Source organism: Hippopotamus amphibius, chromosome 8 (assembly GCF_030028045.1).
Source record: "Hippopotamus amphibius kiboko isolate mHipAmp2 chromosome 8, mHipAmp2.hap2, whole genome shotgun sequence".
In the NCBI taxonomy this organism is placed as follows: Eukaryota; Metazoa; Chordata; class Mammalia; order Artiodactyla; family Hippopotamidae; genus Hippopotamus; species Hippopotamus amphibius.
This window is the reverse complement of record NC_080193.1, coordinates 7,803,603-7,826,740: the sequence shown is the minus strand read 5'-3', so window position 1 is coordinate 7,826,740 and position 23,138 is coordinate 7,803,603. Positions and strand designations below refer to the sequence as shown.

The window sequence follows — 23,138 nt, the reverse complement described above, 5'->3', positions numbered from 1 at the left end:
CGCTGGCCGAGGTGGCACTCTGGAAGCCGCAGGAGGAGGGCCGGACCCACCGAGTGAGGCGTGGCTGCGGAGTGACACTGACGCGCTGCCTGGGGGTTGCTGGCCACGGAGACAAGTGCAACTCCAGTGGGAGTGTTGGGGGTGACCGTCTGGCTGGCGTGGCTTGTGAGACGTGGGGGGACGGGTTGGAGAGAGATGTGCGACAGCGCTCGGTGCTGCTGGGCTGGGGCTGTCGGGGCGCACGCAGCATGCCCGCACCCGATTTGCCGACAGTGGCAGCTGCAGCCCCTGCTGGCTCCACCGCTCACTCTCCCTGGACCGTCAGTGCTCAGGGCGTTAAGACCCAGGTGGGTCCTGGATGCTTGGCTCAGGGCCGATTCCTCCCCCAGCCACAGGAGGGGCAGTGCCCAGGGCCCTCGCTACTCTTAGCGGCCCATGACAATCTTTCAATTTCGGTTAAAAGCAGAAGAAAAAATGAACTTTTAGGTCAAATACGGTGTTTTAAGTATATGTTATGGACTGAGTTGTATCCCGCCCCCAAATTTGTATGTTGAATTCCTAACCCCTAGCCCCCCAGAATGTGGCTTTATGTAGATCCATGGTCTTTGAAGAGGTAGTCACGGTTAACCAAGGCCATTGAGGTGTGTCCTAATTTAATATAACTGGTCCTTAGGAGAGGCGATTAGGACACAGACAGGCACAGAGGAAAGATGCAGGGAGAAGGCAGCCGCCTTCAAGCCAAGGAGAGAGGCCTGAATAAAACCAGCCCTGCGGACACCTTGATCTTGGACTTCCAGCCTCCAGAACTGTGGGAAAATTAATTTCTGTTGTTTAAGCCCCCCCAGTCTGTGGTATTTTGTTATGGCAGCTGTAGGAAGTGAATATAATATACTTATATATTATTAGTATTAATCTATTTGCTTTTATACCAAGTCATGAAATATAATTTTCTGTGTATGTATAAGTGTGTATGTGTGTACACATACGTATATATACACATGTACAGATATGCACATACATACGTATATACACACACCCACCCACCCACCCACACACACACACATATATGGAGAGAGAGAGGGGAAGGGGCTCACGACAGCAAGGTTCCCGGGGCCCGAGAAGTCTTAGCGCAGCCTGGACCGCCCTCACTGGGGAGGGTGGGGGGTCCCAGTGCTCGATGTGAAGCTGCCAGTGGTCATCTGTGTCCCTGAAGGTCACCGCTGTTTTCTGAGGTATGTCCGCCGCTGCCAGCCAGTGGACGGGGATGGAGGGGTAGAGGGAACTGCTCTTCGTGGAGCCCTTAGTCTGAGCCGGGCGTTGTGGACTCCACTACACCCCACCTCCAGGGGGAACCTGGGGCCTTGGAGAGGCCAGGTGGCTGACCAGGGCCCCATGGGCACTGAGAACGGAGCTCGCGCTGTGCCCGGGAGGCCTCACTCTGAGAGCCAGCCAGACTACTGACCCTCCTCCAGGCTATGAAAGCAGGCTCTGTCTTCAGGAAATGTCTTCAGGGTTCTGGGATGGAGATTTTTTTCTGGGGAACGGCAGACCCACAGAAAGCCAGGAGGCAGAGCTGTGAAAGGCCCACCCAGGCTTTGCACCCCAGAGACCTGGGTTGGACCCCTGCTCCACGAGTTAACTGCATGTGGGTTCTGGGACGTCGCCTCCCTCCCCCGTCTCTGTAAGATGCTGATACCCTGGCGGCTGGTGTGAGGACGGAGGAGCTCGTGGGTGCCCCGAGCGTATGTACATCCTCCTCCTTCAGCTCCCAGCTCGGGGGCTCCTCCCCAGAGGCCCCCCCGACCCCTGTCTGTGGCTGTCCCCTCTTCAGCCACGTTGTCCCATCACCACTCCCTGCTTATTTCCTTCAGGGCCCCTGCCGGGCTCTGGGATGTGTGGCGACCTGTTTGCTGTGCTTGCTTCTCATCAGTCCCCTGACCATCCTGTACGCCCCGTAAAAGTGTGGAGCACCCCTGTCTTGTTCTCTGCGTCTGCCCAGTGCCTGGAGTGTAGCAGGGACCCGTGGATACCTGCCGTCTTCCCTTCCCCACCCTCTCTTACTCTGCTCCAGTCACACTGGTGATCCAGCATGGAATGCAGCGGAGTTCTCGAATGGCATGTTTTCTGGATCCTGACTTTGAGGCTAAAGATACAGAGAGTAGGGTCAGAGGTGGAAGGTGTCTTGTAGGGTGTGGCTGGGGCAGGACTCTCGGCCCCTCTCCTTCCCCTGCAAAGCCTGACGCGCCAGTCGTGGACACCCCGCGCAGGACGCTGCAGGGCTCTTGGCTCCCAGGGGAGAGATTCTTGTCCTGGACCGACTGAGATAGACACATTAACTCAGACATGTTGGTATTAAAAGATTATCTTTCGCCTCTAGGGCTTTCTGATTAGCTCTGAGTTAATGAGAATGTTCACTCAGGCAGAACACGTGGGGCTTTCTGGCTGACCCGGCTCCCTGTCTGTTGCCTCTCACCTACGGTGCGTGCTGGGCCGTGGGCCCAGAGGGGGCTGGGGGCAGCCTGCACGGAGCCCAGGGCCAGTGGACAGTCAGGCGGCAGGCATAGGGGGTGAATGCCAGGGGCAGAGGGGCACGGAGAAGCCCCCACCCCAGTCCAGGAGGGTCAGGCTCCTGGGGGAGGTGGTGACGCTGAAACCTGGACAGAGAGATGCTGGGTGAGGCTGCCTCTTCCAGGCATTTCCAGCGGCTCCCGAAGCAAAAGCTGCCTGTGAGATGCTTGAATAAACAAAACTGTGGTGTGAAACCATCTCTGGGAGAAAGGGGTTGAGGGGATGGTTCCGGCCTACATCCCAGGAGCTGTCTACCAGGACAGTTCATGGGAATCGTGGCACCTCCATATACCTGGCCAGAAGACAGGCTCTGGGGCCAGCAGCCCTACCCGTGTCCTCATCCTGGCTCTGTCCTGACATGCTCTGCAACGTCAGTCAAGCTATCTCATCTCTCTGAACATCCGTGTTACCGTCTAGAAACAGCCAGTGATGCTCACATCACAGACCAGAGTGAGCACTGAATGACGGAGGCTGGCCGGGGCTGAGCAGACGCAAACAGCCTTTCTTTTCTCATGCCTTGGCCCCCTCCCCCTCCCCAAATGCCCTTGGGGTCCTCATTTGGAGCCAGCTCTGTCCCAGCTGCTGGACATCACACTGAATGGACATGACTCCTGCCCTCATGTTGCTTCTGGTCCGGTGCAGGGAGGCAGCCTCTCAAACAGACACCTGCAAGGTCGTCGCGGACATATGTCCCAGGGCTGAGTGTCCACTCTGTCCCTTGCTCTTCTCTCTCAGTGGAAGGGCAGGGACTGCATGGCTCTGAAGGGCTCATGGGACACTCTTAATGCAGTGATACGTCACTTAACCAGAAGTGTGTCTTTCTGGACATTTGAATTATCCAGAACATACAGGGGATCCAGGAGGTGAGTGCACAGGGTTTCCAAGCAGCCAAACAGATGGCAGGATCCATGCCCCTTACTCATCCGATCCTGCAGATTCTCGGACCGGGTTTATTTTGTGCAGAGTTCTAAGAAATGCAGGTCCTTTGTTTCTTCGCTCAGTGCAGCATAGAGGAAGCAAATTAAGATTTAAGGGTGGGAATCAAGATTCTAATACATGTTGGCCTATTGACAATAACAGGATGAGAAAACATAGAAAGATCATTCAGAATGGATACAAAAACCGAAACAGTCGTATACCTCCTGGTGGTAAATAATTGGCCTGGAGCCATTACTCAGCCTCAGAGCATCACGGCAATTCGAGTGACATGAGCGATGATCAGGGATTCATCCATCCATCCATCCACCCATCCATTCCACGAGCACTTCCGGACTCCAGTCATGTGCCAGCCATGATGCTGGGCCCTGGGGATGTGCAGGTCAACCCTTTGTGATTCCAGAACATCAGCAAAAGTTTCAGTGCAGGAATGGCAGTGACACCACTCCTGCTTCCTGAGTGACTGCTCTGGCACTCCACCAAAGTACTTCACACGCATGGTCTCCCTTCAGACCTTATGCCGCCCTGGGAGACATGTAGTATTTAACTCCATATTTTGGAGAGGAGGAGGCCAAGGCTCAGAGGGTTAGGTGGCTTGGCCCCTGCCCCACTGCAATAAATGATCACGGCAGGATTTGAACCCAGGTCTTCTCTAACTCCAAACCCATTTGCTTCTCCCACTCTGTTCCTTGGAACCAAGTGTCCGCCAGCATCTTCCAAGAATATGCTGTGAATTTATTTGGTAGCCGGTATTCAGGATGGTTTCAGGTGGCACACACACACATATTTTCAAAATATTTAATGATTATGTATTTATTTCCATAAGTATTAGAACATAAATATAGCTGGCACACCAAACCTGCCGTGTAATGCTTCTGTATAAATGGATTTTTCCTGTAAAAATGTGAGTCGATTGAAAGAAAACATTAAGTAAATAACAGCCCAGGTGATACGTGGGTGTGGCAGAAATCATGGACATTGTGTGCGCTGATGATATTTGGAAAAAACAGGTATCCTGGACTTAAGAAAGCAAGGAGGAACAGAATTCAGGGTGGAAGGAATGCACATAAATGCACAATGCAGGAGAAACATGGGTGCCCAGGACTGGTAGCTTCAGCTAGGTTGGAACCTACTAAAATGGGAAAAGCGTGTTCTTGGTGATGCCAAGTGATGACGGAGTATCCCCTTCAGGCCCCAAGACTCACGCCCCGCGTCTGCTTTCAGGGATCTCTGCCCTCCGGACCTGCGAGCAGCCCCTCCAGTGCGAGATCGCCCACCAGCTGGGACACGACCCCGTGCGCTACGACCTCACGGGCTGGCTCCACAGGGCCAAGCCCAACCTTTCGGCCCTGGACGCCCCCCAGGTCCTGCATCAGTCAAAAAGGTGAGCCCAGCCAGAGCTGGGGACGGGCGGGGAGGGTTCGAGGTGCTGGGGCTGTGAAGTCACAGCAACCGAGTGACGGAGGGCAGGTATGGGAACCCCTCCCTGGTGACACAAAGACTCGTTACTCAAATGAGAGCGGTTCAGTGTCTCCAGGGGCGAGCCTGAGTCCAGCCAAGGAGAAAAGCTGGCCTCCTGGGGAGGTGGAACCAAAGCTAGCAAGCTGTGACTTCTTATTTTGGCTTCTGGACTTCCATTAAGTATCTGAGAGATGATGTGACTGGAAGGGTTTTATGAACATCCTCAAACTAAGGGGTCATAAAACCGAAGTGATAACGTTTTGTAGCATTAGAGAAAGCTCACTGCATTTCTTGACTGCTCTGCTGAGAAGTGCTGGCAGAGGGCTGCCTTGAGTTCAGAGAGCTATTGGGAAATGGTTGGGGGGTGTGTGTGTGTGTGTGTGTGTGTGTGAGGCTGAGACCACAGCATTTACTAACCACCTGCTATGCGCCTGGCATCAGGGTATAAACACTTTATAAGCATCTTTTTCATCCTTACAACAACTGTATCCCTAGGCCCATTTTATGGATGAGAAAACTGAGGCCCCAGGAGGCCCCAGAAGGGTTCACCTTCGATCACATAGCAAAAGAAAAGCGTGGCAGAGATGGGATACAATTCGGGTCTAAGGGATCCTTGGAAATGTTCTCAGGTGGTCAGAGTTGATTGGAAAGCCTGTATCCAGGGGGAGCTCAGGGGCGCACACCTCCTGGAGGGAGATCAAGTCATGGTACGGGGCAGAAGGAAGGGTAAGGAGCACACGAAGGGCTGTGTGGGGAGCCAGGGGACCTGGGTCAAGTCCCAGCCCTGCCTCGTGGCCCCTGGGTGACCATGGGCAGTCCCTTTCCCTCCCCTTGGTTTCTCGCTTCCTCTGCCATGACATAAGGTTTCATTGAGCGAGGCCACGTTGCACAGCTCTGGTGTCAGGCAAATGTTCAAATGCTGATTTTGCCTTTTTCAAGCTGCACGACCTGGGCCTTAGTTTCACAATCTGAGAAGTGGGAATGATGCCGGCAAGCTCACAAGTGTGATATAAGGCTTCGGTGACGTAACTTAGTGGATGACTTATTAAGGAGCCCGTTTCATAGCCAGCCCTCAACACACGTCTTGTGGCCTTGTAAATTCCCCTCCTGCTCTGAAATCCCATGGCTCAAGCTGAGTGAGGGGCATAGAGTTAGGGAAGGGCAGGCACATCTTGGTTGACCAGATGGCCTGGTGAGTGGGGGGCATTCTGGGAACAGTGTGTGCCCGGGGGGGAGAGAGCACGGCAGGTTTAGAGGTAAATCCCAGCAGGGTGTCTTGCAGGCTTGAGAGCCAAGCGTTGGTGGTCTTGAGAGCAAATGGTGCTTTTTCTTAGCATGTGGTTCTGCAGCCACGATCGCCAGTTCACCAGGACTGCTGGTGTAGCTTTTCGATTCCTGAGCCCATCAGTCTCTCTGGGGTGGGGTGGGGGGGTGCTTCCCAGGAGGTTCTCACGCCCACTCAGCTTTCGCTTTATATAGAGGGAGCACAGGTCCAAAGAGGACACGTGACTGCCCAAGGCCACATGGTGAATTGGAGACCAGAGGTCAGGTCTCCGGACCCCACAGGTGGGCCAGTCCTCGTGCAGGGGTCAGGGCTGTGGGTACGATCTGCTCTCCCTGTACTGGGGCTTGGTACCTGCATCCTTCCCTCTCAGGGCTGCTTGCTTCCAGGGGGCTCCCGGCCCCACACCGCTCCCTCCCCAGATTTTTATTTCAACATGAGTATATTCAAACCATTGTCAGTCTGTGTGCTCTGCCACGCGTTTAACCACATGCGGCACCCCTGGTGCATCTGGCAAGACTCATTTCCTTAAGAGTCTGACAGTCAGTTAAGCCCAGAGGTGGATGGATAACAGATCTTGAGGGCTGGGGCTGGGGCGGGACATGGACTTGCAGGGAGCGATGGAAGACGCCACAGGCATCCAGTGAGGGGATGGGCCAGTGCGATCAGAGTGAGGCCTTCTCTGGGTGCCCGCTTCCTCCTAGGGCGCGGCAGGGTCTGCCTGGTGCTCAGACTGTCTGTTCAGCAGTGTAAGCACCTGCCATGTACTGGACTTGTTCTCGGGATAACCAAGGCGATTTTGCCCTCTAAGGGAGTGTAGGTGGGGCAGAACCCCTGCAGGTGTGTAAGTGATGGGAATGTCCGGTAGAAGGAGAGATGCTCTGAGGTCAGGGAGGGAGAGATGCATGGAGGAAGGAGCTGACATTTGTCAGCAAGCGAAGGCTCGTCTGGCAGAAGGGACCATGAACAGAGTGGGCAGCTAGAGTGTGATTTGAGGGGAGGATTCAGGAGGCGGATTTGCAGGAGACAAGGGCGTCCCCCTCACTCCACCCTGTGAGCACCCTGAAGCCCCTCTCTCTTTCCCCGCCTACCTGCCAGGGAGGAACTGAGGGGCCTGTTCCAGGCCCGGGCCCAGCTGTCCCCCGTGTGCCGGGCCGTGGCCGGCCTGGAGGGCACCTCCCAGCAGGCCCAGCAGAGGAGTTGCGTGGTGAGGAGGACGTTCGCCAGCAGCGTGGCCGCGGTGAAGAGGAAGGCCCCGTGCTCCCAGATCAAGCTGCAGGTGGTGAGTGGGGGCCCTGTCCCCGGGGAGCCGTGGCCTCACTGCCCGCCTCCAGGGCGGATTGTCCACCCGCGTCGGCTCTGAGCTCCCCGGCGAGCCTGAAGGGGCAGGTACCCCCCGCTCCACCGAGGAGGAAACCCAGGCTCAGGGCAGCAAAGAAACTTGGTGGAAAGTGATCCCTCCAGGTCTGAGGCCAAAGCCCCAGCTCCTTGGTTTAAAGTGAGCAGCTTCAGGAAGTTTGCAGAAACCACAGTTGCCCTCTTGACCAAGGTGGCAAATGTCACAGCCAGACCAGCCCTGCCTGCCTTCCTCACCTCTCGAAGGCCTGCATGTTCACCTCTAGGCTCTCTGTAGGGGAGGTGGCAGGACCTAGCACTGGGTATAAATATGTTACCTGGACACATTAATCCAATAACAAGTGGTCAAGCTGAGCTCAGGAGGGTGGACTGTGGGAAGGACTGGTTTGAAGAGACAACTTGTAGCTTGTTACACTGGAAAAGCCCTCAGACCAGGCCCTGGGTTCTAGTCTTGCTCTTCGGCTAGTGGTCCATGCGGCCTGGGGCCACTCGCTTGTCCTCTCCATGTCCCAGTGTCTTCATCTGTTATGATAGGGGTTGCTGTAAAGGTCCTTTATTTCTTATGTATACAGATCAGGCTGTGGGTAGGAGGTCCATCCCCTAGAGATGCCCAGGCCAGACTGAATATATGTTTGGGGAATGTCCAGACCCCTGTCTGTCTCACCCTGGCCCTGACCCCATCTCCTGTGGTCCTAGGATGCACTGATCAGCGTGATCAGACGGTCTCAGCTACACTTCATCCACTGCCTGGTGCCAAGCCCAGCGGTGGAGAGCAGAGGCGGGCAGGGGTCTCTGACTCCACTGCAGCCTGGTGGAGACAAGCCCGGGGCAGGCGGGTCCCTGCCCTTGGACATCCCGGCACTGAGGGTGCAGCTTGCAGGGTCCTACGTCCTGGAGGCGCTGCGTCTGCACAGGGCAGGTAAGAGGCAGCCGGGGAGTGAACACGTGTCTCTGACTCCTGGTACGTGCTCCGGGAACAGTGGCACCCGGGGGACAGGAGTATCAGCTCTCTGCCATGAGCTGTCTATGCGGCATCCCGTTGAAACTGCCGGCAGCCCTGTGAGGGGGGAGCTATGATCACCCCATTTTACAGATGAAGAAACTGAGGCTCAGAGAGGAGAAGGGACTTGCTCAGGGTCACACAATGGGATGCGGCAGAGCCTAGACTTGGACCGAGGTCTCTTTGAGTCCAAAGCCCAACTTATTTGCTGAATTAGTTGTGAACTCCTGGAAGGCTAGGGGTGTGTCTTACTTATCTTCCTTTCAACAGCGAACATCTCAGGAGCATCTGCCTTGGAATAGAGGGTGGAATTTCCACAATGGTTAATATTTTGGTCTTCAAGACACTCAACCTGGTTTGGGAGAGCCATGCGGAAACAGGCCATGATAGTGTAACGTGACCAGGGCATGTGTCGCACGGGGATGCCCAGAGGAGGAAGCTCCGTGCTCTTAGCAGGGAGACTGGGAAAACCTCCTGGAGGAGGTAACATCTTAGCTGAGTCTTGGAAGGAAACAGGCAGCTCACCTCTGGGCCTGGGAGAGGGAAAGCGTGGCCGAGGGGTCACCATGTTGCAAAGGCAGGGAGGCAGGGAGGAGCTGTGGTTTGCAGGGAGGCAGGGAGGAGCTGTGGTTTTCAGGGAGTCGGGTTCAAGATGAATGAGGAGACTGTGGGAGGTGAGCAGTGGATCCACCAGGGAGACAGCCTGTGCAGGCTGCCTTTGGAAGCGTGACTTCCCCAGGCCCAGAAGAGGTGATGGAGTGATGGGGGATGAGGGGTGTCAGTCAAAGGGACGAAGTGCAGGCCTGTATTGAGAAAGAAGGCCTGCACCAGGTCTCCCCCATTAGCTCATCTTATGAGCTGAGTTTGCTCTGAAATTTTCCTGTTCTTTTCTGCCTCTGGGACCCCATAGGCCACCCCACGGATTCCCCTTCCTAATAGAAACAGCTCAGGCGACGTCCGCAGATGGGTGGCTGAGGCTGGCGGGGCGTCTAGGTGGGCACCCGTTTGTTTAATATTTCTACAGTCACTGACGCCCCAGCTGTCACTGCCCCATCTCCTCCCGCCACGTTAACATGGAAGCCTGGGCATGAGGTATCTGACAGAGAAGCCGGGAGCAGCTGGGAGCAAAGGTGAACAGCTCACTCCCCTCAGCATTGTATTGACTTTCCCGCCTGTCTGTGCAGCCACAGGGGCAGGAAGACAGACGCTGTCACGGGGAAGAGCGAGATGGTCACAGCCTGGTCGACTGCGCCTGGGCTGGCAGGAGGTGCCCTGGCCCGCGGGGTAGAGCCCCTGCGCACAGGCGCGGGGGCCGCGCGTCCCCTTCTTCCCTGCGTATCCACCCTCTGCGGTCTCAGCCGCCCAACTCAGAGAGGGCTTCCAGCGCAGCGAAGGGTTGAAGTCTCGTGGTCGCAGTTCCCGGTTCCTGCCCCTAGACCCGCGTCATTTCCTCGTTGCTTCCTGCTCTGTCGCTTCTCTCTCACCCCACACGAGACATACTTATACGTGTACAGAGATCCGCACACAGGCATCACGTACTTATGACGTGGAATCCGTGTACATATTAAGTATACACGAGCAGACATTGTTTTATTGTGCTCCAATTTACGCACCTTTTACAAATCAAAGAGTTGCGGTAACCCTGTGTCAAGCCAATCTGTCGGCACTGCTTTTCCTTCACTTTGTGTCTCTGTGTCGCATTTTGGTAATTCTTGCAATATTTCCAACCCTCCACCAGCAAAAATTTACAACTCACTGAGGGCTCAGATGATGGTTATTTTTTAATAATAAAATATTTTTTAATTAAGGTATATACATTGTTTTCTAGATATACTGCTGTTGCACATATAATAGGCTACACTATAGTGTAAAGGTAACTTAAATGCACTGAGAAACCCAGACATTTTTTGTGATGCCTCATTACAACATTTGATTTGTTGCGGTGCTCTGACACCGAGCCCACCGCATGTGTGCCTGAGGACATATACACACACACACGCACGCTGCACACATACGTATGCTGTTCCTCGGGCACCTACAACGTGCTGGGCACCGCGGTTACACATGCTAACTGTGCTTGTTCTCATAAAGCCCTTAGCGCAGCGCCTGATGGAGAGTAAATGCTCATGAAACGTTATGTACGGGGCAGCCTGGTGGGCACAGCTCAGACCCTGGAACCATTGGCCTGGGCTTGACTGTGGCTGACACTGGCAGGTCCCTAGGTCGTGCCTCCCTCTTGTCTCCTGTAATAGCTCAGGTCTCAGGGAACTGTTGAGTGGGTTGGTGAATTAATAAGGGAGTAACGGAAAAGTGCCTGGACCTGGGAAAGCACTCAAGACACTATAATCATCATTGGCTTTAATTCTTTTTGTGACTATGTGACAAGAGATCTTATTACTCTCATCTGACAAGTGAAGAACTTGAGTCTCAAAGAAATAGAGTCATTTGTCTCTGGTCAGAGGGCTAATCAGGGCAGATGTGAGATATGAACCTAGGTAAGTCTGACTCGAAAGGGTAGGCCTGTAACCTCCCAGCCCCCAGGTCTCTGTGTGGTCAGCATCCTTCAAACCTGGCCTGAAACCCTCTTCTTCCCCCAGGAAGGCTTCCTGGATTTGCCACATGCGCCCACCATGAATCTTCCTCATGGCTTGTGCATTTGGCTTCTTGTGAAGTGAAGTCTCAAAATGGAGTGAGGTTTCGCCATACCTCCTCCCATCCAGCTACTTGACAGGTCTTTTTGAGGCAACTGAGGCTCTACCACACCCCTTACATCTGGGATGAAGTCCGAGCCTCAGGGTCTGGAAGTTGGTTTCAGGTTCCTCGGGGACCAAGCCCCTGCTTGTCTTTGCCCTCATCGTTGGTTACTTTCCACTGGATTCATATCGTTACTGTCTGGGTTTAGATCCCATCTGGGAGAGTTACGACTGACTTCACTTTGGGCTACGTGACTTGAGCTCTCTGGGCCTCGATTTCCATGTCTGTATAATGGGTGTAATGGTCAGGCCCCAGAGTGTCTGTAGCACAGGGAAGTTGTTATCCTAGTGTCTTGCACACATAAAAGCTCAGTAACTGCTGTTGCTCTGACTGTGGAACAGACCTTCTATTTTCCTGCTCTGGCTCCCTCTGCCTGGACTTCCCTTCCACACCGAATCCTCTGGCAAACTGTCGCGGCCCCTTCAAAGCCCAGCTCAAATGTCACCTTCTCTCGGTAGCTTTTCAGCTGCCCATTCCCAGTTTCCACACAGAAGGGTGCAGCCGTGTCCATCCTACACGGTAGTCTTGACAGAACCCTTAGATACCCTCTGATGCAGTTGTGGGGTGGTAAAAAGTATTAGACCCCCCCAAATTTTTTTCCCCTGGTCCAGCAGGTTTGGAGAACTGTGGGTTAAGCAAAGCTAATCAGGGCATCTTCCCTGAAGAGGTTCTGGAGCCTTTGACATCAGTGCTCATGTAGGTTGTGACCTTCCAAGAAGCAGACGGGGGGGCAGTCTTTTCAAACTTTCAGTGGAGCCTTTTATAGGGTCCGTGTTCTGGAGAACGCAGTTGGGAAATGCTGATTGGACCCAATTTCTTAAATTAGCAAATGGGGAAACAGAGGCCCCAAGAAGTGAGTGCACATGATGAGTGAATAGCACGGCTGGCGGCAGACCCCCGGCCCCCTGGGCTGGGCTTCTCATTCGGATTCTGTGTTCTTCTCTTGCTCCCCCCACCCCAGGCTACGCTGACCACATGGGGCTCACTCAGTTCCGCCGAAGATTCCAGGTACTGGACCCCCTGCTCACGAAAAAGCTCATGTCATCCCCTGAGGGGGTGGACGAGAGGAAGGTATGTGGAGCCGGGTGACGGGGTGGTGGCGGCCCTGATGCTTGTGTTCCGTAGGGGATGACCCCTGGGGCACCTGGGCCAGCTGGGATCCGAGAGCCGGGCGTGGGGGGCAAAGATGACGGTGGTGTGAGGTTTGACTCAGACCCCTGCTCCAGACTGCGCGCCCTGCATTGTCACTTAGGACACCGCCCTTCCCAGAATGGTCCTTCTGAAACCCTGCATGAGGAAGTGCAGGAAAAGGATTAGAGCCACGAGAAGAGCAAGTCCCAGCCAGGAGGGTTCACAGCAAGATGAAAAGTCATCATTCCCATAGGGAGGTGCGCTCGGCACCAGCACCCTGAGATAGTCATGAAAAGAGGGCTCTGTGGTCCCAGACACTCCCCCCCAGGGCCTTTGCACTGGCTGTCCCCTCTGCCTGGAGCACTTTTCTCCCCAGTCCTTGCCTGGCCAGTGTCATCTTGCTATTCAGATCTTGGCTCAGATGCTATTCTCCACCATATCACTTGTTTTAATATTTGTGTAGCACTTGTCCTTATCTGAAATTGTATAGTTTGCCTGTGTGTTTTCTGGCTCATAGCAAGTGCTCAACAAATTTCCGGTTGGACAACTGAATGAATACACATACCTAACCTTGTATTTCTGCCCCTGTGTATCTCCTTTCTCCATCTCTGCTGTAAACTTCTGGAGCCAGAAGTCATCACCCCTAGTGCCAAACCCTCACTAAATGTTTCTATTGAGAATGGCCACTGGCTGATCAATGATGATAGAGCTGTTTAGAATTTGCGAAGCCCTGGTGCATCCTCACAGCAGCCCCACAAGAGCTATTACATCTCTTTTATAACTGGGGAAATGCAGGCTCATGGATATGAATGATTCCCTTGAGGCCACACAGCCAAGCATTCTTGGGTTTTGTCTCTGAACCCAAGTTTCTTGATTCCAGGGAGGGTTTTAGAGAAAGCTTGGGCTCCAGAGTCAGACATACCTGCAGTTGACTCCCAGCTGGGGCTGTGTGAACTTAAACGAGTTAATCCATCTTCCTGCCTCAGTTTCCCCATCTGTAAAATGGGAACAACAGTAATACCAACCTCAGCGGGGCTTCTGGAGGATTATGTGTAATAGCATAATTGCTGTGCTTGACGCAGGGCCCGGCATGTTGTAAGGGCTCGTTATATACGAACTGCTGTCAGTAGCATCAGTACTACAATCCTCTCTCAAAGCCAGAGTGATGGCAGCCAAGCCACACAGACTCTACGTTCACAACTGTGTTGAAACTCCCCCTCCGAGTGAGTGTGCCCGTGTGTGCCTGAGCTCCCAGCACTGGAATCCTTAGTCACTGAGTGGTGCGGCAAGGACAGTGAAGAGAGTCACAATTCTTAAGTCCTTTCTCAGCCCTTTCCTGCAGCAGGGACCAGGGTGCAGGCTACCTCCTGCAGACAAGGCGGCATTCCTCTGTGGCCCTCCTGACTCACCGTGGGGAAGGGACCGCAGACAACCCATTCTGGAAACCATGAAGCTCTGCCTGGCTTGGTGCCACCAACCACTCTGTACCAAGCTTCATTGGGGTTCCTTATCCCAGGTCCCCCCGCCCCCAATCTTGATCTCCATTTAGAGCATCTGGAATGGAACCTGTGAAAGGGGCTTGGGCTCCTCTGCAGTTGAAAACAGCACAGAAGTGGGGCGTGGGGGCGTTTTCTGCGGGGGAAAGTGGGGGTAGCATATGGAAGCGTTTCTATTCTGGACGACTCAGCAGTTCTCTCTTGTAGCCAAACCGAAACCACCTCCGTGCACACGCTAGAGGCCTCGGAAAGTGGAAAATTACAAGTGGAATGGACTTGGTTGGGAGTTTTTGCTTCTTATTCTTTTTTTATTTGCTCACAAATTTCATTTGCTGCAGCATAGGATTTTGGTGGCAACAAAAGGAAACGCCATCCTGCCTCTTATGAAAAAGCTGATAAATATTCATTTGCCAGGCAACATGATATGCCATGAATTATACATGAGCACGTGCTCGGGTGGGCAAACTGTCAGCTTCTGTGTGCAAAGCATTTAAGACCTCAGGATTTAATAAGACAGGTCTGACAGCTGGAAAAGGTCAATATTGTCATTAGACACTAGACGGCAGCAGAGGGAATTCATTGTCGGGGTATGAGATGGGCCTTGATGCGTCCCCTGTGTGCCCAACACGCACGTGGTACTTCAACAAGGCCCTTTCCCAGTGAAGGACCCTCATTTGGAGGGTCCCTGCTGGATATTTTGTGTTCCCGAAACAAAAATAGGATATGCCTTTTACCACAGATGCACAAACACTCATCACAAAATATCAGGCGTAATGTGAAAAGATTATGGACTTTCAACCTGAAACAGCCCTCCATAGGTAAAGCCTCCCTGCTCTGGGAATTATCCCCATTTTACAGCAGAGGCAACTGAGGCTGTCACCTCCCCTCCCCCAGCCAGGCAGTGAGGGAGTGTGGTAGAGTGGAGATTTGAACTCAGGCTCTCAAATTCCTCACATAAGGGTTTTTACTATTTATTGTGGTAACATACATGTAACATAAAATTTACCATCTTAACCATTTTTAAGTATGCAGCTTAGGGGCCTTAAGTACATTCATACTGTTGTGTTGCCATCACTGCCATCCATCTCCAGGACTCTTCATTTTCCAGAACTGAAACTGTCCTCATTAAACACTAATTCCCCATTTCCCCCTCCCAACCAGCCCTTGGCAACCACCATTCTGCTTTCTGTCTCTGAATTTGGCTGCTCTAGGAACCTCATGTAAGTGGAATCATACAGCATTTGTCCTTTTGCACTTAGTACGATATCCTCAGGGTTCACCCAAGTGGTAGCATGTGTAGAATTTCCTTTCTTTTAAGGCTGAATCCTGTTCCATCGTGTGTATGTACAGCACTTTTGTTTATCCATCCTCTGTCCATGGACACTTGGGCTGCTTCCACCGTTTGGCTCTTGTGGATGACCCTGCTATGAGCACAGTGTACACATATCTCTTTTAGACCCTGTTTTTGATTCTGTTGGGCATATACCCAAAGTGGAATTGTTGGATCATATGATAATCCTATGTTTAATTTTTTTAGGAACCTCCAAACTATTTTCTGTAATGGCTGCACCGTTTTATATTCCCTCCAACAGTGCACAAGGTTTCCAGTTTCTCCACATCCTTTGCCAGCATTGGTTGTTTTCTGGGTTGGCTGGTTTGTCCTGTAGTAGTTATCCTTACGGGTGTGGGGTGGTGTCTCATTGTGGGTTGGGTCAGGCCAGGGCTGGTGAGCATCTTTTCATGTTCACACAGCACTTCCGAATGGAAGCCTTTTGAAGACAGGCAGAGTATTTGGTGAACTTTTGTACAGAACGTGCCACCCATGATGTTAATTTAAAATAATTATTGTTGATTCCATCCAACTGTAACCAGGTGCCTGCTTTGTACCAGGCCCTGGGCTGGCTGCCAGAGATACAGGGGTGAACAGAACACAGCCTCGTGGGGAAGAAAGATGAAAACGAGCCGTCTCCAGACAGAGGGATGGCTTTGGGACGCCCCAAGGAACACCTCCAAAATTTCTGATATTGGCAGCAGGGGTGAGGGTGGGGTATTCAGGGAAGATGCCTCAGGTCAGGTGATGACGGAGTTGAGCTTTGTGGGACAACTTGGAGAGATAAAGTAAGAGGAAGGGTGCAGGGCAAGCCACAGTGGGTGCAGCACGTACGGAGATCCAGTGTCGTGGAGTTGCATGGCTAGTCTAGTGTGGCTGGAGCATCACTGCTGCCGAGGGTCAAGAAAAGGGTGTGAGGATGTTGGCAAGGGCCAGACCACGGTCATTGTCAGCAGGGGTAGAGAGTCTGGGCTTTATCAGGTGGTCAGTGATGGCTGACCCAAAGGTTATCAGCAGGGGCATGGCATTGAAGACCAGATCTTTATTACTTGAACTGGCTTCAGCAAAATTACGAAGGTAGTCAAGTCCGCTCTGCCCATTCCATGGTCCTCTCTAGGGAGCAGTGTCCTCATGCTGACCTCCAGCTGTTGAGGATGCCCTTGTCTCTTCTAGACACCCAGGAACATGCTCAGGTCTCCAAAATGACCCTGTCTCCCCGCTCTAATCATGGCGGTCCCATTCCTCTCTCCCAGGTTATCCCATCTGGATAAGATTATGCCTTAACCTGCACCGAAGCCCTCCCAGAGCGACCTCAGGCGGGTTCCTGGAAGAGTTTGGTTGGTCCACCTTGGCTCTGTCCCAGGTTCTGGTCCCTTCAGTCTCTCCGCTGCTGAGGCAGGAGTTGCCAGGTCTCCCTGATGGATGATAGGAAAGCCCTGGGCCCGCCCTCTTCCCCTCAGTGTCTTCAGTGATGATTGATTTTAGGCAACCACATCTCTGTCCCTGGGGACTTGATCTGAACATAACTAAGGCACGCCAGTCTATCTTCTTAAAGGCAGCCACTCTTGTTCCGTCTCAGACCCTGGTGGACACTCCCAATTTCCTCTGAGTTTGTCTCAGAGTCCTTTTCTGCTGGAGAGAGGCCCCTGGGAATCCATGGCTTGGTAGCAGGGCTGGCGGTATGGAGTGGGGGTGGTGGGTGGGGCAGGGGAGGGGGCGGGGGTAGAGGGAGCTGTCCGCTCTCAAGGTGCTAAATGACTTTTTCAGGGCCTCCCATAGCCTTAGCCCTGTGGCATTTACTCCCTATCCTTGGCTTTCTCACCTTGCTGTCCTCCTCCCGTTTGGGTCTACTGTTTTAATAATTCTACATGTTTTCCATTCACTGTTAACCAATCTCCATTATGTAAACATATCTGCGTTTGTTCATATAGTTTGTGCTTCATGCCAGGCATTTGATTTACAGTCTTGAGCCTGTAGACTTTAAGAACAGAGATGTAGTGCCACCCTTATGGAATGATCTGATCAGTGTGTAAGTGAGAGTTTCAGTGGTTAAAAGCATGTGGTTTAGAGTCAGACAGACTTGGGTTCAACCATCTCTCTTTCTATCCATCCGTGCCCCTCGATGCTTGACAGCTGTATGACCGGGGCAACATGCGACAGGGCATGACAAAGTGCCTGGCACATAGTAGGTGCCCAGCACATGGCAGCCCCTGGGCCACGGTGTGGGTCTCCTGGAGGAGGTGCTGTACTGACAGCAGCCGAGTGGTTGACCTGGGAGCATCCGTTACTGCGGACGCGGGTTCCCTGCATCCAACTACCCACTGAGGAGTGAGTTGGGGAAGCTCTTCCCAGCCACGGCTCCCCGTGGCTCCTGGAGTCTTCCGCTGCTTGTCTGGCATGTCCAACTTAATGTGAGATGTCACACTGTGTGCTTTTTCGGTGCATCCTTGTTGAATATTGGAAAGAAAACTGTGCAAAATTCTAGGACACAAAAGGATTCTGTAAGTGGAGGCATGAGTTGGGTTTCCCCAGGTGCATCCAAGGACTCATAATTTGAGCCTAGAGTGGTGAAGGCGAAGGATGTGTCTTCACTCCACAGTGCCGAAGAGCGGCTTGTAACCCCAGAACCTCCACTGGTTCTTAGTACTTATGGAAACCTAGCATGTGCCGGCCATGCCATTAAGCACATTATGTGTATTGTAAGAGCTGCTCGGAAGTCTTTGTTAAGCCCAGCATCTAAGCCCACAGAGGGTTTCTACTGACTGCTTTTCGTGTGTTTGTTTTCTTGAATATAGGTTACACTTTCCAATTTCTTTGCATGGCTTGTAGTTTTTTGTTGAAAACTGGACATTTGCAATATATAAAATTGCATCTCTAGATTCTGATCTTTTCCCAATTCCTTAGTAACTTATCTGCACTGGATTTATGGTGAGACTGCTGCGATCTCTGTTGTTTGTTTGTCTTGTTTTTATTATAAATTGTGAATTCTCAAGAGTTGCCCCTGTGTCAGCACAGCTTAGTGGTCGGCAGAGGTTGTGGTCAGACACTTTGAATCTGTGAAGCTTTCATCTAATTCTTACAGTGCTCTGCGTGGGCTGGAAAACGCATTCAACCTCCAGGCATTTACACTAGTGCCGTGCTTTCCGTGTGGCTCCTCCACATGTTTTCTGCCTGTGCACGTGGCCTTGTATTTACGTAGGGATGTACAGATGCCTAAGGCCCTCTCAGTCCCTCCCATGCTGGCTTGTAGCTTTCCATTGCCAGGCGTGTACGGAGGTTATCAAGGCCCCCTGTGACTGTCCCATTCCCTTTGTCTCCTTGTTACAGGGCCCCGGCTAGTCACTGGCCCACTGCTTGCCCCTATCGGGATAACAGTCTTGGGCTAGCTGTGCCGTTGACCTTCTCCATTTGTTTGCTGCCAAGATCACTACTGTTTCCGACAGTGATCCTGGGTGTGGGATTTCCCCTTACTTTCTTCCCTGTAAGTGAACCCTCTCCGACAGCCAAGCAGATGGTTTTCACAGCTTGCTTCGCCCTGGTAGGACCACTGCAGTGACAGAGCTTGGTGGGGAGGGAAGAGTCTCGGTCACGATAACACAAAACTCCCACTCTTTTATTTTTTTTAATATTATTTGTATCTTTTTAATTCTTTTTTTTCTTTTTTTAGATTTTCTTTCTTCCTTTCTTCATTCCTCCCTCCCTCCCTTTCTTTCTTCCTTTTATTTTTGGCTGCATCGAGTCTTCGTTGCTGTGCACAGGCTTTCTCTAGTTGTGGACAGCAGGGGCTACTCTTTGCGGTGGTGTGGTGGCTTCTCTTGTTGTGGAGCACAGGCTCTAGGTGCACAGGCTTCAGTAGTTGTGGCACATGGGCTCAGTAGTTGTGGCACATGGGCTCAATAGTTGTGGCTTGCGGGCTCTAGAGCGCAGGCTCAGTAGTTGCGGTGCACGGGTTTAGCTGCTGTGTGGCATGTGGGGTCTTCCCAGCCCAGGGTTCGAACCCGTGTCCCCTGCATTGGCAGGCAGATTCTTAACCACTGCGTCACCAGGAAAGCCCTTTAATTCTTATTTTTATTTTTTATTTTTATTTTTTTAAGTTTATTTTTGGCTGCATTAGGTCTTCGTTGCTGTGCACAGGCTTTCTCTAGTTGTGGAGAGCACGGGCTTCTCAGTGCAGTGGCTTCTTTTGTTGCGGAGCATGGGCTCTAGGCGTGCAGGCTTCAGTAGTTGTAGCATGTGGGCTCAGTAGTTGTGGTGCATGGGCTTAGTTGCTCCATGGCATGTGGGATCCTCCCAGACCAGGGATCAAACCCATGTCCTCTGCACTGGCAGGCGGATTCTTAACCACTGCACCACCAGGGAAGTTCCACTCCCACTGTTCTTAAAGACCCAGGAGTTTCTTTTGAATAAATGCTCCTCAATTTGCTATATCCCTTGCTCAGTTTCCAGAGTGTTGAAGTTGTTGTTTTTGTAAACTGTATCCACCTCTGTTGTTGTTTTGGGGGTGAGGATTTATCAAGCTCCTTGCACCACCATTCTGAAAGTCTCACTCCTACAGGCTGCTTTTGTGGTCTCATTAAATCCCCACCACATCCTTGTAGGACAGGCTTGCTGCTCCTCTTCTAGAATAGGGCACCGAGAGGATCAGAGAGGAGGAGTGGCGTGCTCAGGGGCACACAGCTAGCGAGAGATGGAGCTGTACCGGATCCCGGCATCCGAGGGCAGAGAACAAGCTGAGTTCTCTGATTCCCTGGGGTTGTGTCCCCCTCCACCTCTTCTTAGCATGTGCCCTTTGAGAAGTCATTTCATTGCACTGGACCTCACTTTCTTTCTCTGTAAAATAGGCACAAAATAGTACCTGTCGCAGAGGCTTGAAAATTAGATAGGTTATGGGTAAAGCACTTAGAGCAGTGCTCAGACCCAAAACACAATGGAAAACTGTTTTTTTGGAAGCAAAATGGCCAACATTTTACTCAGCCTTCCATGCCGAGAGGCATAAACCTCAATTATCTGAACAATTCAGATGGATTAGCTTATTCCATAAATATGCGGGACAAGGTAGAAATTTCTTACATTCACCTGGATTCTTGCCCTGTCATCCTCCCGCTGGCTGTTGGACAGTGATTATATTAGGTAGAAACAAACGACATCACTGATACCTCACCCAAGCAAGTGACAGCTTCATGTGGTTCGATCTAAGGGTAATATTAATATTGGTAATGAGACCAGTTGAGTACACAGTCACTGACAAAGTCCTCTTCGTGTATACACTCTCCATTAATTGTTCCAACACTTGTACAGTCTGGGCAGGGAGTGTTAGCGCCATTTTGCAGGTGAGGAAAATGAGGGTCAGAAGCATAGTTCAAAGCCCGCGGCCACCTGTTCACTCTGCCACTTGGACCTGAGCTTTCTTATCTGTACAATAAGATCAACAGGATGGAATATCTCTGTGAGGGCTCATGTGCTTGGCTACACAGACATCTAAAGGGCTCTAAGAAAGTAGGGAGGTGGAGAAGAACCCTTGGATCTTGTGGGGGCCGGCTGTGTGTTTTGGCCGTGTTTGGGGAAGAAATGGAAGCTTCGTCTACGTTCTGCCACACCTCTGACAAGTTCTGTCCAAGAGAGAGGCTGGTGGGACAGCCCTGGGACATCAGGACGGGCTCAGAATGTTTCCTGAGGGTCTACTGTACGCAGCTGCTGCGTGAAGCCCTCCGCAAGCACAACCACAGAATCTTCCAAAATAGGTACCATTATTTCCCCGCATTTTTCTGAAGAGGAGCCTGCAGCTCAGAGTAAATTGCTTGTCCAAGATCACACAGTTTGTGAATGGTGAAACCAGAATCTCAGTCCAGGTGGGTCTAAGTCCACATCCTGATTTTCTCCCTCACACATGGACTCTGGGCACTAACTCCACAGTAGGTTAGAAAATTGTCACTGTCTGTAGGCTTCATTTCTTTTCCATCCATCTTGTTTTCAGCCAGTGTTTATTTTGTTTTCCTCTTGTGCAGAGAGGAAAAATGTCGTATTTTGGATATGCCGGTTTTATGCACTCTGCTGCCTATAGCTCCGTTGGAACATTTTTGGCTAAAATGAAATAAGTGAAACCACTGGATTTTTGGAGGAGGCGTTATGGAATGTTCCTCTTGGAGGTCAGAGGAGGAAACATCCCCCCAGATTACAGCCTTGGACTGTTAACAAGCCTTTTTTTTTTTTTTTTTGGATCTTAGGAAGTTTTCTGTGATGGCAATGACCCATGGAATTGGGGCTCATCTACCAGATTACTCTGTCTCATAATGCCTTTTGCTTCTAGAATGTCACAGTTGCTTTTCCGACAGTTTATTCTGAAGATAGACCTTGTGATTTTCACTGAATGGAAAGTCCATGAGGGGGTGGAGAGGGAGGGGACTTGGCAGTCACAAGGGAACCAGGCACGACCTGCCTTCGTCTGAGGGTACAGTTTTCCAGCAGGATTGTGTCAGAACCTGCAGGCCTATAATGACAGGAGGAAAATTCCACCGAATGGCCGGTGGTTCAGCCAAGGCTGCCCCCAGGGATCTCTGAGTGAATTTGTTTCTCCTGAAGGGGGTTGCCTTTCTCCACACCCCCTCCCCCAACCCCGCCCCGCTTCCACCCCGGCTGGGTCTCTCTTGCTGGGTGTTCACTCATTCAGTCATCATTTTTATTGAGCTCCTACTGTATGCATAGAACAGTACCAGGTGCAGTGAATTAAACACAGGCTCTCCCCCCCTAATCTGGGTCAGGAACACAGGGTCGGGGCCACGTCATTCATTCAGCGCATATTTGGGAGAGTGAGGCAGTTCCTGGCAAGTATGGCACGAGAAGGACAGGGTGCTGGGGGCGCTGTCTCAGGGGACACAGCAGTAAACCCCCCAGAGGCCCAGGGTCCTCTGCAGCCGTCCTGGGCCCAGGAAGCCGTCAAGACATAGGTGCTGCAGTGTGGCCCGACACACCTTGATTTGAGTCTGGTTCGGCCCATGTGTAACTTAAAACCTTGGGGAAATACATTCATCCCATTTTTTGTTTGTTTGTTTCTAAATAGTGGTAAAATATACATCCCATGAAATTTACCATTTTCACCATTTTTAAGTGTGCAGTTCGGTGGTATTAAGGGTACTCGCTGCGGTGCAGCCATCGCCGCCATCCAGCTCCAGAGCTCTTTCATCCTGTGACACTGAGACTCTGTCCCCGCTAAACACGAACTCCCCCTCCCCCAGCCCCTGGCAACCACCATTCTGTGCTCTGTCTGTATGAATCGGACTCCTCTAGGAACCTCATATAAGTGGAATCATCCAATACTTGTCCTTCTGTGACTGGCCTATTGCACTGAGCATAGTGTCCTCAGGGTTCATCCAGGTTGTAGCGCGTGTCAGAGGGTCCTTCCCCTTTAAAGCTGATTAATATTCCACTGGGTGTACAGGTCACGTTTTGTTTATCCGTCCATCTGTTGATGGACACTTGCGTTACTTCCACCTTTTGGCAACTGTGAATGGTGCTGGTACGAATATGAGTGTGTACAAGTATCTGTTCAAGTCCCTGCTTTCTCTTCTTTTGCATATATATCCAGAAGTGGAATTTCTAGATCATATGGTAATTACAGGTTTAGTTTTTTGAGGAACTGCCATAGTGTTTTCCATAGCAGACATGTCCTCCATTTAGTTTGGCACCTGTGGTTTGCTCCTCTATGAAATGGGCATGGCAGTATGACAACCCACCTAGGGTTGCTGTGAGGTGTCTGTGAAGGTCCTAGCAGAGTGGGTGGCACACAGTAGATACCCAGTACCTGCTCATCGTCTGCACTTACCTTGG

The 23,138-nt window shown here is 51.9% G+C and overlaps 1 protein-coding gene across 1 annotated transcript in view; it reads left to right on the top strand.

Moving 5' to 3' along the window:
• MYO18B (myosin XVIIIB) overlaps positions 1-23,138 on the top strand; it is a 220,234-nt gene that overhangs the window by 60,190 nt on the left and 136,906 nt on the right. Inside the window, exons 17-20 of the mRNA XM_057746688.1 lie at positions 4,729-4,888; positions 7,346-7,529; positions 8,300-8,522; positions 12,319-12,428. Coding sequence (XP_057602671.1) covers positions 4,729-4,888; positions 7,346-7,529; positions 8,300-8,522; positions 12,319-12,428 — 677 coding nt within the window. The remainder of the gene's footprint in view (positions 1-4,728; positions 4,889-7,345; positions 7,530-8,299; positions 8,523-12,318; positions 12,429-23,138) is intronic.